Here is a 16013-nt window from a genome sequence, read left to right as displayed (position 1 = left end):
GCTTGTATTACTTTGGACTTGATACCGCTTCCGTACTGACGACTTTGGCTTGTGTTACTTTGGACTTGATACTGCATTTGTACTGACGACATTGGCTTTGCTTTTCTGGACTTTGTGCTGTGAAAATAGTGTGTGAACAACATGCCGGATCTGTACACAGTACAAGAATATGCAAATATGCATCTTATCTACGGTGAATGCCGTTGTAATGCCTCTGCCGCAGCCAGATTGTATCGCGAGAGATACCCCAATGTGCAGCGTCAGTGCGTCACCCAGATTATCGCGTATTCCAAAATGTGCACGCGTCATACTCGGAAGGACGATTGCCCAGTGTTCGTACGTCCGGTGGAAGACCGCAAAGAGACTACGACGACGTAGTTTTGAATGAAATTCAAAATGACCCTAGCACTTCAGTACGTGCGATAGAACTAGCAACGGGAGTACCGAAAAGTAACGCTCATCGAATTTTAAAACGAAACGAATTTCATCCGTATCATGTGCAACGCGTCCAGAGTTTGCTCCCACGAGATTACGCACCTAGAATTAATTTCTGCAGAACAATGTTAACGAAAATTCGAGAAGATCCTGAATTCCTAAACAAAATTTTATGGACCGACGAATCTACAATTAAAAGAGACGGTTATTTGAACTTACACAACCTTCATGAATGGCACGTCGAAAATCCGCATTTAATGCGTGAAGACCGATCCCAATACCAATTCAAAGTAAACATGTGGACTGGAATTTTAAACGGACGAGTAATTGGACCATTTGAGCTAACTCAAAATTTAGATGGCGCCACCTATTTGCATTTTCTTCAAAACGATTTGCCAAATTTGTTAGAAGACGCACCGCTCAGTATTCGCAGAGAAATGTGGTTTCAGCAAGATGGTTGTCCGGCGCACTATGCTCGAGCTGTAAGGGATTATTTAAACGCTGATTATCCTGACAGATGGATCGGACGCGGTGGCTCAATTTTATGGCCTCCTCGTTCCCCCGATCTAAATCCAGTTGATTTTTTTTACTGGGGATGCATAAAAGAAAAAGTATATTCGAAAAAAATACAAAATCTATCAGAACTTCGCCAAAAAATTGCTGCAGCGTCAGAAGAAATAAATTCAAGAAATTTGGCACGACTGGTGCAAAGGTCTTTTGTAAGGCGTTTGCAGAGCCTGTATTCGTGCCGGAGGCAAACAATTCGAACATTTATTGTAGTTTAAGGAGAATAATTTAATAAAAAGTTTTACGACGGTTCCTTCATTGTTTTATTAATTATTATTATGTTTTTTTACAGTAAGATTGGTTATTAACTGACTGAATTACCTCTTTACTAAAAATAATAATTTGATTTAAGACCAGAAACAAAAAATAACAAATTTTAGTAACAAAAATTCCTAATCTTGAGTTGTTCAAAATAAGCTCAATTTGGAAAAAATGAGAAATAAAAATTTTAGTAGCAAGAAAAGTGGCTAGTGTTGCATCATTTTTAAATCTTGATTAAATGCGCCATCTTTTGAAATAACTTGCCAAGGGTAGTGTAGTACATTTTTTTTTCAAAATGAAGTGTCAAAGTTAACTAACAATATTTTTGTGAACCACGACTCCCTAAAACTTAACTTATTTTATTAAATTAACAATGTTTTTTACATTAATTCGTAGTTGCGATTAATAGCATCGTTAATAAAGATCTCGAAATTAAAAAAATCACAGCGAAATTGTGACATTGGTGATCACAGGACTTGAAAATGCGACCAAGGGTGTCGAATTTCGACTTTTTTACAAAATTGTCTATTATCGCTGAACTGAGTGATATGGAATTTTTATTTTATTTTTCACGGAACTGGTATAACTTGGCCATTCATCCGGTCCCAGATTATCGTTGAGTTTTGGGACATCCTGTATATCATCTTCACGGATTTTGTATGAAGATATTTGTTTTGCGGCGTTGCGTCGTAGACTTTTTAGTTTTTAGAATGGGTTAAAAACATTAAATTCGCGAATTTCCAGGTATTCAGGATACCTGGCCTGTTCGAAAATTCGATGCTGTCAGCAAAATCTGTTCAGCGGTTTGGGCGTCAGACAGACAGATTCACATTTTAATATTATTATAATTGTGATATATGCATGTATTTGTATACATATAATATCGAGTGTCAACTTTCAGTACCTAATTCAGATACCTATAGTTCAATTTATGAGTTAAGTCCAGTTAACAAAGTTTTGTGACTTATCAGGCAGTTGGGTTAGTGGATTATAATATCTACCAAAGTTCAGTCCCAACTCCCAACAGATAGAGATAGATCACATAGATGTCTAATTCCTAAATGAAACTACTATTCTAAATACGGTCACAAATGTAGGTCTATATTAGCCAACTAGTATAATATGCCAGCTATGTATTTTGTTACTTTGCAATCTGTGTTTGCATTTATATTAAATTTTGAAGGTACCTATTTGCAAATATAGGCTGCTTTTGCTATATTAAGTAACATAGTAGCTTAATGTCATGAGGAATTTCACCAGTATTTGTGGAAACAAATAAGCTGAGGTTGGTTAATGAACTATCCTCAGCTCACCCAATGGGGTGGTCCCAATGAACAGTCATACCTGTCACTATAGCTACCGCAAGCAGCCCTTGGAGAGTATCAAGTGCGTTTCTTTAAAGTTAAAACCTACCAATAACCCGCTGCGGCAGAAATAAAAGGGGTGCAATCCCTTAAATCAGCGGTTCTCATACTTTTCAGTGGCGGAACCCTTTTAAGAAGTCAAGTTTTTATCTCTATGCTACCAACTAAATGTCAACATATCTATGTTTATAAACTATTTATTTATCGTTCGCGGAGTCCCTACAAAGCCTTTGCCCCGTGGCTGTGCGGTGCACTCTTTGAGAATAGCTGTCCGAAATGAAAGACGATCCATGCCTCAGATAAGCATGTAAATGGTCCGCTTATTCTCTCGTCAGTAGTATCGGTCGACGTCCATCCCACTGGGTTTTAAGAGTAAGACATAGGTTACTTTACACGGTCAAGTCAAGTCTGATCCAGACTGACGGAAGAATGATCGTGTAACCGTGTGATTGACGCACTGATATTTTTTTATTGTGTACGTTCCGGCCATCATTCTGGCGTCAGTCTGAGACTGATGGACTGAACTGATGCTAGACTGATCGTGTAACCGTAGGAACCGACAGATTAGTCCTGTGCATCACGTAATAACACGGGATGGCTAATATTTTTCATAGCAATAATTTTCGTCTTTGCTGATCAACAACGTTACACCAAGATATTACAATACATAATATTAGTATAGATATCTATTTTTATTTTTACAGCATTTTATAATTTCATACACTTAATATGGCTATTAGCTTTATGAGTACTTATTTAATACGTTCGTAACGCCTATTAAAGCCTACAAATTTTTAATTAATCACCAAGCAATTGTCGTTTGCAAATTTCGCACAAACAACTCAATTGTTTTATTGTAACCTTAGCATTGTTCTATATTTTGTGTACCTTACATTAGAACACCTATACAAAAAAACTTACCAGCAAAAAACCCAACGGGACACTGACAACGCCACTATAAATCTTTATACTAGATCTATTTGATACACTGTTCACAAAAACACAAAAAACACTATCAAAAATCAATGTTTTTATACAAAAAATATATATATTACGACAATTTTTTGGCAAAATTGTGTTTAGACTTAACTAAATGACCGACTGTAAAGACCGCACCAAACCGTACTGAGCAGTCACTGACACTGCGCCTGCGCACTATCGCCTTCTCTTTCATACCCCAACATGGCGCCTTTGACGAAAAGAGAGATATAATCTTTGGAATGTATCAACATAACAAAAGCATTCAGTTTGTTGCCTTTTCACGTTACAATGTATTTTCCAACGCGAGGAAAAGGGACGGAAAACAAGCTGTTTGAGGTTCACGGTGAGCAATACGTTGCATAGTAGAAAATGTATGGAAAATGAGGCTTTCATTATTAAGGGGAAGCACCATGTATACTAAATAATACCATTTAAGGTTATTTAAAAAAATTATGACAACTTGAGACAAATAAATAAAAACTTTTATCACAAAAGATAAAACAAGATTTTGTATTAATTAAGGGATGATTATTTTAACCCTATCAATTGTTGAATTGTTGTTAATTTTTTAATTATTAGCTGGCCGAAAATAAGAAATGATTTTTTATTAACTTACCATACACCAGTATCTTTTGATGTAGGTATTAACTTAATGAGCTAGGAAGACAAAACTGTTTGCATCGATCAAGCAGCAAGCTTCCCCTTAACTACGCCTATTTTACCCTCTCCAAACCAATTTAAACCTTATTTGAATCATATAAAGTTAACTTTTCCTCGTCCAATACATTTACAAGTGTCAAGTACAGTTACTCAATGTGAATTCAGTTGCGAGTGAAGTTAGCTACGGCTCCTGCTCAATAGAACTGACGTGAAGTGAGCTGAGCTAGCTCAGTTCTATGTTTTGTGAGGTAGAAGGCTGTATGGCCGCGTATTTTTCCGTTTGTAAATAAACGAGTAAAGAGTAGGATGATTGGAAGTGATTATACGTTGGAACTCTGCAATGTCTTCCATTCGGGACAGGTAAGTACTGTTTAGTACTTGTAGTTAATAAAATCTGTTTAGCTATACATACTATCACAGTTGGGTTACATTAAAATCAGTATAGTTTACTTACTACTGTACACTTACTGACTACTCCCGTATTTTAGCGCAATTAATTTTTTTATTTTCATTTTCTTAAATAATTTTAATTGCGTACATATTATTTTATAGAAGCAATGTCATAAATTAGATACTGTTTACTTCATACATTATAAAATATTCATTTACTTATTGAATTAAAAAAATCCTGATATTCTTGGACCGCGCTCCCGTTGATGTCGTTTGTACGGGATAAGTCATAAGGGGCAACGCGTCTTTTACGGGCCTTTATTATCCCTTTTCCTTTATCATTATATTTTAACCGACTTCCGAAAACGAGGAGGTTATTAAATCTATTATTTTGTTAGTACAGATTCACAATTAATATGGTAATTTAAAAACGAGAAAGGCTAAGAACGAGTCAGACTCGCGCACGATGGGCTACGTAGGTACAGGGCCTCCGCTACCATATGTGCAATGTGTGCAATGCACACGGGCGCCATCCTCTAGGGGCGCCTAAACCAAGGACCCAAAAAAATTGTCTAAAGGTGCGCCAATATCCTTTTTTTGCACACAGGCGCCAATAGCCCTTACGGGGGCCCTGCCTACCTTAGGTACTATTAATTAAGGCAAACAAAAGTATGTATGGGAAGCGTTTTGTGTGGGAACCCCCTTATATATAAATTTTAATTTTATTTTATAAATATTTGTTGTTATCACCATAACAACAAATTTACAATATATTTATTATATATATCACCATAACAAAAAATTGCCACCGCAATAGAGAATAATTTGTAAAAATGTCAACTGTACAGTCCATCTATCCCGGTTCTTGAGATACAGCCTGGTGACAGATGGACGGACGTAGATCAAAGTATTAACTTTAATTATTTATTGTACGAAAAATAATTTTAAAACTGATTGATAAATTAAAATTAAGTAATAATTAAATCTAAGTACCTAGGTAGAGCCGTAGTGACGGATTAAGACAACTTGATGCCCTAAGGCTTAGGGCCTAAGCAATCCATGCCTGTGCCCTCCGTAACCGTATGTCAACTAGAATGGGTCTTTGAACCTTTGCTCTTCTTATGCACACTCAGACGTGATGCCCTCAGCCCTAGGCAACTAATTAATTTGATTAAGGGTTAATCCGTCACTGTACAGCCGTAAACTTTAACCATCTTACCTTTTATAGGTGGAACCAGGCAGCTTCTTCCAGCGTTTGACAGGCGGGGTCAAGACCGGGGTCATATTGAAGGATGTGTCCTTCGCCACGCAGAGCGGAGAGGTCACAGCCATACTGGGCTCCAAGGGTACGTAGAACAGACAGACAGACAAATACAAGAGTACGTAGAAAAGACAGACAGATAGATAGAAAAAGTAAAAGACAAACAGCGGTTCCGTCATAAGAAAATAGGTAGCTGTAAGTTGTAATATAAACAGTGCCGTCATAGGTCGGCCGTAACATAGCGGTGCCGGTCGTAAAACAGTCGTAAAACAGCAGTGCCATCATAAGAAGGTCGTAATAGAAGCGTCGGTAAAATCACACGTTTCATTTTGTTTAGAAAATTGTAAAAAAGAATGTTTAGCTTCGCAGCATGTATTTCCAAAACCGGAACGTCACTTGGTGTTTTAAAAGACGATCCACTTTTATTACATCTTATATGCATCTATTCCCTATGTTCTAGGGAGCGGCAAAAGAGCACTGCTCGACGTGATCAGCCGACGAGCACCGTCCAAAGGCCACATTCTGCTCGAGGGTATTCCCCTGGAGAAGGAGCAGTTCAGGAGCTCGTGCGCCCTGGTCAAGCACTCTACGCGGCTGCTGCCTGGTCTTAGTGTGCAGCAGACACTCAGCTTGTCGCTTACCAAGGTAAGCATTGAGCAACTGACACCCATTAGTGACCAAACCGTTTTACAATACAATACAAAATTATTTATTACACACACATAATAACTTATGGCTACGTACATAACCCATGCTAAGTTTTTTTTTTAAATGAAATAAGGGGGCAAACGAGCAAACGGGTCACCTGATGGAAAGCAACTTCCGTCGCCCATGGACACTCGCAGCATTAGAAGAGCTGCAGGTGCGTTGCCGGCCTTTTAAGAGGGAATAGGGTAATAGGGAAGGGTAGGGATTGGAAGGGAAGGGAATAGGGGAGGATAGGGAAGGGAATTGGGCCTCCGGTAAACTCACTCACTCAGCGAAACACAGCGCAAGCGCTGTTTCACGCCGGTTTTCTGTGAGAACGTGGTATTTCTCCGGTCGAGCCGGCCCATTTGTGCCGAAGCATGGCTCTCCCACGAGTAAAACTTGTGTAATGGCTATCAGACAACGGATGCACACTGAACAATGTTATCCAACAACTACGAATAATAAAAATAATAAATTTTATTCTCACAACACTCACACATTCACATTACACACATTACAAACACTTTGATTTATCTCGTTAACTACCCTAACCCCAAGTGTTTTTCAAATTCTGTCATTAGCCGTTGCGTTTAATGACTGACAATGACCTTGATATTAAGTAATGCTTACCAATGGCGGTTGCACTAAAATATAATTTATAATTTACTTACAATAGTCACTTTTGTTTCAGATTTCGGGGTACATGAAATCTTCGAAAGTTAAACAGGTGATGGCTGATCTAGCTCTGTCCCAGGTAAGAGTCACATCTGAACAGAATTTGTTAGAAAGTTAAATAAAGTTAAATTCCAACAAGGTACTGACATGCTGTAAGGTGTTTCTATTTTAATGAAACTATAACCGATAACGCATGCCATTTCTGATATAATTGTCTTATGTAAGTAACCTTCTTCTCACTCTTTTTTCTCCTTTCACCAGGTTGCTGACAAGTGTGTGACAAGCCTCACCAAGAGCGAATACCGACGCCTGGTCATCGGCGTGCAGCTTATAAGGGATCCACGTAAGCAATTTTGCAGATCATTATTTTACTTTCTGAAGAATTTCATCGTAGGCCTCAATGCTACCGCTGCGCTGTATAGCTAAGCCGCATTACCTTTATATGGGTTTCTCGGGCTTCTGGAGCAAAACATGTGCGGGAAAAATCTTTATCGGGGCAATGGGCTCCCAAAGAGTTTTGATAACAGTGAGATTCAAAACTCTGGCCAGTAAGACATACCTAAGTAATTTTCAGAAAAAACCAAGAATTTAACCAAATCATACATTTTCAGTGATTTTGCTCCTGGACGAGCCAACTTGGGATCTGGATCCTTTGAACACATATCTCGTGATATCGATCCTCTCCAACGCCGCCAAGAAGTATGGCACCACTATCATACTCACTATGGAGAAGCCCAGATCGGGTAAGTTGTGGTAAATTAGTAACTGAGGACTGTCCCAATACTTGAAGCTTAGGTTTTAAAGAGAGAAAGATATGACATGACTACACGAATTCATATACCTGTTGCTGTTTTTTTTTTTAAATGTGAACCGTAGCCTTAAGGTATCACCACGGTATCACCATTTGCTAGCATCATTTTTTACAATCTTCTGTCAGAAACAAATTACAAAACATAACAATATGCTTAGGTATAACTGCGCAACCTCTGACAACATGAAGATCCTTTGTGAATCTGCCTGGGAGTAATAACCACCGTATTCCAGACGTATTCCCGTTCCTGGACCGCGTGGTGTATCTGTGTCTTGGCGACGTGGTGTACGCCGGTCCCACGCGCAACCTGCTCGACTACTTTGGCAGCATCGGCTTCCCCTGCCCACAGCTGGAGAACCCGCTCATGTATTATCGTAAGTGTCAGATAAACGGGAACCTTCAATTCATCATGATTCGTTGACTCGTGATAAAGCATTGACCGGTATCCGCGCGGTGAGTTTCCGAATTAGAGTCGAACAGCTTTATAAATCAGGCCTTTGGACGGACCTTTGAGCCTACTTCTTACAAGAACATTACCAAATGTGGCTGCTAAATGACCGTTTGCAGCATGTTTTTCTTTCAACTGCAGCGGCAAATCTTCACTAAAATCATGTTTTATAACTTCTGTTGTAATCTTAAAGCCCTCTTCCATTTTCAGTGTGTCTATCAACGGTAGATCGTCGATCACGCGAACGCTTCATCGAGTCGAACCATCAGATTGCTGCCCTGGTGGAAAAGTTTAGGGTGGAAGGTCCAGCTCTGATGCAGACCGCCGGTCCACGAGGCCTCAACAAGGTCCAGCACAGCTACGGCAAAATGACTGGCGTTTCTGTATTGTGGATGCTGTACTTGTAAGTGATCCTTGTTACCTTTTCACGGTAAATCTGTATCCACGTAAAATGTATGATTCCCGCGCTATACCTAAACGAGTTTTGCCGCCGCGAAGTAGCAGACAGACTGATAAATATAACGTCGCATCTTAGGTCCAGCAAAGCTACGTCATAGCTTTTCCTGTAGACGCTATGCTTGCGTGTACTGTGACGTCAATTCTTAGGATCTAAGTGATATCTAAATCTGACAGCAGTAGTTTTATAACCAAAAAATAACAATGTAATTTTTGCAGACGAATTCTGGCATCCATCTTCAACTTCAAACGTCACGGCATCAAACAGATGTTCATGCGACTGTTCTCGCTGCCGATTTACTTCTTCATACTGTGGCTCTTCTACAATGAAGCAAAGGTATGAAATTAACTAATCCATTGCTGTACCTAATCCAATAGTCCTAGCTCTGCTAATAAGAGGTAATATAATATAATGGGCACTGTTGAACGCTTTCTATTGAAACTTAAAAATACCTTGTTTAAGGTTAAGCAGGTACGTAGTATTTTGAGCCACATGTTGACACAATTTATTTTCAACAGGATTACCAGAGAGCTTTCATAACGAAAAGCGGACTGATATTCAACGCTATGATCGGCACTTACTTCATCAGCATCATGAACACGATATGTCTATGTACGTTTGAAGTCTTATTACCACCTATTAGTATTAACACTGTCAAGTTCCGAAATTTCCAATTAAGTATATTATGTATATACAAGACGTCATACAGTAGGTTACTATTTGACGCCAGTCGCCACACTGGTGAGTGGTGTGTTATTGTTGAGATAAATGTAACTAATAATAATGACATCCCAACGAAGTCACATAAGTCACGAGAAGTCGCCAGCATACTGATTTAAATTTCGGAACTCACACACTACCTACTTATAATGTATTAGCAACTCAGTCGTTAGTAACGACTCGTTACTAATGGTCATTACTTACTTTCAGTTCTTCTAAGTAATAGCGTTGGCAATGATAATATTCTTAATATTTCTAGACGGACCATACAGAACGCGTTACTACCAGGAATCTCAGGACGGTCTGTACAGCGGCGCCAGTCTGCTGCTGTCGTGGAACCTCGTCTCTCTGCCCTTCTCCCTTGTAACCGCGTTTGCATCTGCTGCTATAGTCTACCCGTAAGTTGCAACAGTACTTGAGTATAGAAAAGTCTACGACAATGGATTACCATTAGCTTAACATGGATCTTATCGGATCTATCTTGGATAGGATCATGACAGTCCTACTTAACTGTCATTATCCTCAAGATTATGCAGATTTGTCGTGCTGCGTGCCAAATGAATAAGCGAGCAATAAAACTAAAGCTTTGGTGGTTTCCTCCAAAAGCGGCGCCGTCATGCTGCGGCCGCAATACAGCGGTAAATGACGTCACTAGAACGTTTTCCATGTAGGCAATATGGCGCGGTTTCCTAGAGAGCAGTAATTGGCACCATTCTCTAGGAAACCACGCTATACCGGCCACATAGACAACGTTCTAGTTCATTCACCGCTGCATCACGGCCGTCACACGACGGCACCGCTCTTGGAGGAAACCAGAGCTTATAAGGCCGTACGGAGATACGTTCAGAAAAAAATCAAGGTATTTCGCTGATTCAGTGAGGCTATCGGAGACAGAAGGGAAATTGGGGATTACAAGAACCGAACGCAATATTCAATAATACTGTTATTGGCAACGGGTATCGCTTACCATAAAATATTTAACTTTACTCCTTTCTTACAGTATCCTAGGGGACATATCAGAGAACCTGGACTTCCTATACTTCGCGCTGGTGATCTGGTCGTGCTACATCTACGCGGAACAGCAGGCCATAGCCGTGATGATGGTTGTCAAGAACGGCCTCATAGCTGGCATCGTGAACATATACCTCACGTGTATCTACGTTATGCTGGCTAGTGGAGTACTCAGGTTTGTATACTTAATGACACACATTATGATGGAATGCAGTGGTGTGGCCTGCATTTTCCATACGTGTTTTATACGCGATATGTGATAAAATACGCCGCGCTTATAAACAGGACACGGCTCACGTGTCACGAGAAAATTGTATGCCGCCACGACCGAAAGTCTCCAAAAAGGTGCGCCGCATTGAATCGGTTAACGCGATATGCGGAAACAAGACAGTTATACACGAGACAATTTTATATGCACGTGATTTATTAATCAATAATCTTATGGTACTTACCTATGAAGCTCATCCAACCCAGTCTGCCAGAACTCTAGCAGCATCTCGCTTTCAATTTTCGCCGCGAATTTTTATGACGCATGTACTTCTTAACCTTCCGCCTTCTTGCTTGACCACTGGTAATATGATGTAATTAATTTCCAGATCGTACAAGGGCTACGAGGAATGGCTGTACTATCTCACATACATCACCCACACACGGTACGCCTCGATATTCCTACACCGAAACATCTTCAAGCAGCCAACCTTTAACGTCCTACCGTACAGCGACGAAGAAAACTGCACCTCCATCACTAATCTCATACAAACATCCTCAAACATCAATACAAATTCCAATGCCAACTGTAGATACCCTAGCGGCAAAGCGTTCCTGACTGAAAGATTCACCGCCAAAGGTTTCGGAGGCGACATCTATCACACTGGTGATTTCAATATGGATTTCAATTTAGGGATATCATTCGCTTTTTCATTAGGCATTATTATATTTAATAAGTTCTTATACCTTATGCCTTTGCCTTGTTACATAGTTGATAAATTTAGTGAATAAATATGTACAAAATAGGATATTGAGGGATGTTTGAAGCATAAAAAGATGATAACATTTAGAGCTTTTAAGCCCATAAGGGGCCAAGCGCTGCATACATGCCGTCAGTATTTACAAAATCCTGGTGTTTTCGAGGATGCAATAATTGCTTAGCTGCCAAATCAATATGTTGCTTTGACGATGCTCCGTACGGCCCGACTCAAACTCAGTAGATACTAGATTCACAGATACACGTATAGGTTCATAAGGAATAATATCTTACAATGAATGATGAATATGAGGTAATTTGTAATTATGTGGAAACCTGTACCATTAGTTTCAAAAGTTAGAAGCTATAGATTCTAAAGCTTAGAATAGTATAGAAGCTACTATAGAAATTTAAAAAACACTCATTGATTTAATGTTTTTGAAGATCACTGCCACAAGTATTACACTGCTTACTATGAAATGTATTGTAATGTGCATTTTTTTATTCAATAATAATATATAATATAATTATTGTTAATGTGATTTGTTTATATATCAATAATGATCCTCTACTGATGAAATTTGTAAATAAGAAAGTGTGCTATGATAAAAAAATAGAATAAAAGTTATTATGATATATTTATTACTTTATTTTCAACCTTGTAAATTTATCTTAATATTATATTATTTTAAAATAATTAAACTTACATTTGAATCGCTCTTGTTTCATTTTCAATATTACAGATCGGTTATTTCAAATTCTTGTCTCATTCTTTGTGCAATATTAATTTCTTAAAAAGTTCTTTACTCTTAGTTCTAATAATTTATACCAGGATTTTTGTAGCATTTATTTTAAAAAGGTATTATCAGAAAAACATTTACTATTACTTTGGGCATTGAGATAATGTGGCTTGTTACTATAAGTATTCATGATTTTCTGTTAAATATTGACATTTTCAATGATTTTTTAAGCTTTACTTATATAAATAACTTAACTTCTCACTGTGTTATTGTATATTCACTGATTACTTTAGGATAGTTGTATACAGCAGTTTCTGTCTGGGTTTCACTATCATTTTCATTCGACAAAATAGCGATTGATTCATCTGAAAATAAAATAATTATAAATTAATTAATGAATCATATATTTTGATTCAAAAATTTTTGTTTTGGTGAAAGTATTAGCTATACTTTAAGAAGCTTGTTAATGACTGGATTGGACTTGAACTATTATTGGAAAAAATGCAAACATTATTCCGTGTGAATTAGAAGTTGAGTAGTAGTAAGTAAAATGTATACAAACCTGAGCCATACATCACTCTGTTTAATTTGTTAACTGTGACCTGAAATAAAATACATTTTGCATGATTAACAAACATTCAATTACAAACAAAACAAAATTATTAATGGTTTTATAACATTAAAACAATATTATAATACTTTCTTGGTGTTAATTAGGTGTTAATGAAAGATAGAATATTGTCTAAGCCTCAGAATCAAGCTGTGCATCCAGATTTCGGTGTAAGCCTAGTCCAGTGAGTATTTTACCGCCCATTTTATTTCTTAAATAAGTTTTAACATTTACATAAGTTTTCTACTGACCCTTGCTCCACAGTATAATTTATTATTATACTGTGAATAGAAAAAAAAAACATGTAAGTACCTCCCTGATTACAATTGGTGCGGTACATATGCTATATTTGTCGATTGGACAAGTAAGATCGATACTAATGGGGGGGTCCGGACCCCCAGGATACCCCATTATATATATATGCCCATGCTAAGCAGGCACCTGGACCATCAATTTTATTGTGCAATATTATTGATCATCTAGGATTGATATAGATTTTTTTTTTTGTATTTAGGGTTGATATAGAATCTCAAATAAATTAACATTTTAAACTTTCGCGTTGCATTATAATTAAACTTTTTAATCAGGACTTAACGGGACGATCACGTTAAGTGCCGATTAAAAAGTTTAATCTCAAATAAATTGTTCAATAATATTGTTTAATGATATAGCACAATAAAATTGATTGTCTAGGGGCCCACTCATATTATCAATGGCCACAGACATAGATCAAGATAGATACAGCATGTCACTCCATTTGTATGAAAACAAGCATGCCACTTTTTTCCTACCTATAACTGTGACATACCAATGAAAAAAAAATGTGTCCATTATCTAGGCCAACGTTTTCATTTGAATTTCAACAGCTCAATACAGCTCTTTTAGGCATTTAGGCATTTTAAAAATTCACCGTTTGTTGTATTTCACCTTTCATTGGAACACAATTCATCCATAAAAAACTGTGCATTTTGTTATTTTGTATTTTGTTAAATGTGATTCTGTTGGTGAATCAATAAATAAATTAATTAATTAATTCCGATTGGCGTCCAATTCCCATAACAGACTGAAGAACAGACTTTCGAAAGACGAGTATTGCTTGTCGTTTGGGAACACGATATGGCACACAAAGTATATACACATGCATCTATCTTGATCGATATCTGTGTCAATGACAGATACTAAATCAAGCTTTATGGTGCAACTCACAGGTGACAAAACAACTTCTCTATATTTCTTGAGATAAATCTTTAACGGTTCCACATAATTATCAAAACCGAGTGCGCTCATAGCAAACAGAACATCTTCTCCGTTAATTGTCTTTCTCTTTTCCATCATACACCGATCGCTGGCCTCGCTTGTGATGAACGATATGAACTCAGATATACACTCTTGTACACACTCTCTTGCATCTTTGGCTATCTAAAATTAAAAAATATATATATTTAGCTCTTTTGCATTTCATTTTATATACGAAATTTACGATTCATAGGTTTCTTGTCTTGTTAATAAGATATCAAATAGAAAAGTCTGGAAATTTCATACCTTTCCTTTCTTGGGAATAGCTCTTTTCATGATTTTAGCTATGTTTGCAATGGGCAGAAAACGGTCCTGTTCCCTTAAAGGCACATTTTTACCACCACTGTTGGAGTCTGAATTGTTTTCTTCTTGTTCTAGAAACAATAGCAATGTTTACCATTGTGCATAACAAACTATAAAAATATACCAATGTACAGTCAATATTATTTTATAAAGATATTTTGTATAATTTACCTAATACATCATCGCCATTTACTACATAAGTGTCTTCGTCTACTAAAAATCCGTTTTCCAATCTCACTAGGTCACTTCCAAGTTCGTCACCTTCCATCATGGACAAAGTTTACATGTGTCCCAATTTGTAAGGCTTGAGGGCTTGAGTATCAGCGGTGGACGGTGTAAAAATACTACAAATAATTAACTATTAGAATATGGTTAATTATCTAGTTTTCAATGAATAAATAAAAGGCAGAAATTCTAAGCGAGATGCAACCACATTTATTAACAACTTTGACAAATGACAATTGTTTTTTTTTTACTTGGTCCGTGGCACTCCGTGGTCGTGGGCCGTGGCCCGTGGGTGGGTCGGTCATTTTACGACTTAACAGCCAAGTGCCAACTCTTTTCATAATTTAAATTAAAAAAATCTGTTGTCACTTCATTGGTCACTTCATACGTAGTATCCCCATGGAATTAATAATTATGTACTACGTACAGTATCCCTAAGTAGTCTGTGGTCACTTCACACTTGACCATTGAATTTTATAAGTGGACTCGGCATAATGGTCTCTACCAAATCAAAATACTGTGGCCGGTCCGCCATTTTATGTTCCGGTTCTCCGAGGTACATAAACTGTCAAAGTGTCGTAAATAGGGATGTCGAAATTGAAAGAAAATATCGATACAATGATATTTGAAAAAATATCAATATCGGTCTCGATATATCGCGAAAAAAATAGGCACTTGAAATGTTCACAAAATACTCAATTGTGTACATACTTTAATAATAATAATAATTGATGGTAAAATTAAAATAAACTGTAAACACTTCGTGCGCGAGTACAACTAGTATTTGTCCGATTTTTTGGTAATTTTTGCCTGATATCAATAATGGCAACTTAAATAATAAATAATAAACTTAAAATAAATTAAATAGTTTTATTAAAATTAAGGAGGCTCCTATGTAAAAAAAAAAACATATTTGCCTATTTTGTCTCTATGTACTATAATGCATAGAGACAAAATAGGCAAAAATGATATTTTTTTATATAATATAAAAAAAATCATTTTTGATATCAATATAATATATAATATAACAGGATGCTCACTTATAACATGTTAGTTTATCGATGTCCTCGACAAGTATCAACCGAGTGTCCCATCACTATAGACCGCCATGTTTAGTACTTGTAGTTAAGTCGCCTCCATCTGT

At 37.3% G+C, this 16013-nt stretch overlaps 3 protein-coding genes across 3 annotated transcripts in view; 1 reads left to right on the top strand and 2 right to left on the bottom strand.

The window, feature by feature from the left end:
* Window positions 1–3771, bottom strand: part of LOC121730918 (ATP-binding cassette sub-family G member 8) — a 62753-nt gene extending 58982 nt beyond the window's left edge. The window contains exon 1 of the mRNA XM_042120133.1: window positions 3549–3771. The gene's annotated coding sequence lies outside the window, so the exon portion shown is untranslated. The remainder of the gene's footprint in view (window positions 1–3548) is intronic.
* A 720-nt stretch (window positions 3772–4491) lies between these two features.
* On the top strand, window positions 4492–12206 carry LOC121730919 (ATP-binding cassette sub-family G member 5). The gene is made up of 13 exons (XM_042120135.1): window positions 4492–4628; window positions 5887–6004; window positions 6380–6564; window positions 7301–7363; window positions 7546–7627; window positions 7896–8027; window positions 8329–8469; window positions 8754–8946; window positions 9219–9336; window positions 9519–9612; window positions 9980–10118; window positions 10721–10906; window positions 11328–12206. Exons 1-13 carry the CDS (start codon window positions 4575–4577, stop codon window positions 11728–11730), a joined length of 1908 nt encoding a protein of 635 aa, XP_041976069.1. The 5' UTR covers window positions 4492–4574; the 3' UTR covers window positions 11731–12206.
* Window positions 12207–12386: 180 nt separating this feature from the next.
* On the bottom strand, window positions 12387–15087 carry LOC121730925 (nuclear transcription factor Y subunit B-3). Its single transcript, XM_042120149.1, has 5 exons — window positions 14816–15087; window positions 14588–14715; window positions 14252–14464; window positions 12998–13037; window positions 12387–12800 (listed from the first exon to the last, which is right to left on the bottom strand). Exons 1-5 carry the CDS (start codon window positions 14913–14915, stop codon window positions 12694–12696), a joined length of 588 nt encoding a protein of 195 aa, XP_041976083.1. The 5' UTR covers window positions 14916–15087; the 3' UTR covers window positions 12387–12693.
* Between the last annotated feature and the right edge of the window lie 926 nt (window positions 15088–16013).

Source organism: Aricia agestis, chromosome 10 (assembly GCF_905147365.1).
Source record: "Aricia agestis chromosome 10, ilAriAges1.1, whole genome shotgun sequence".
Taxonomy (NCBI): Eukaryota; Metazoa; Arthropoda; class Insecta; order Lepidoptera; family Lycaenidae; genus Aricia; species Aricia agestis.
This window is presented reverse-complemented; position numbering and strand designations above follow the sequence as displayed.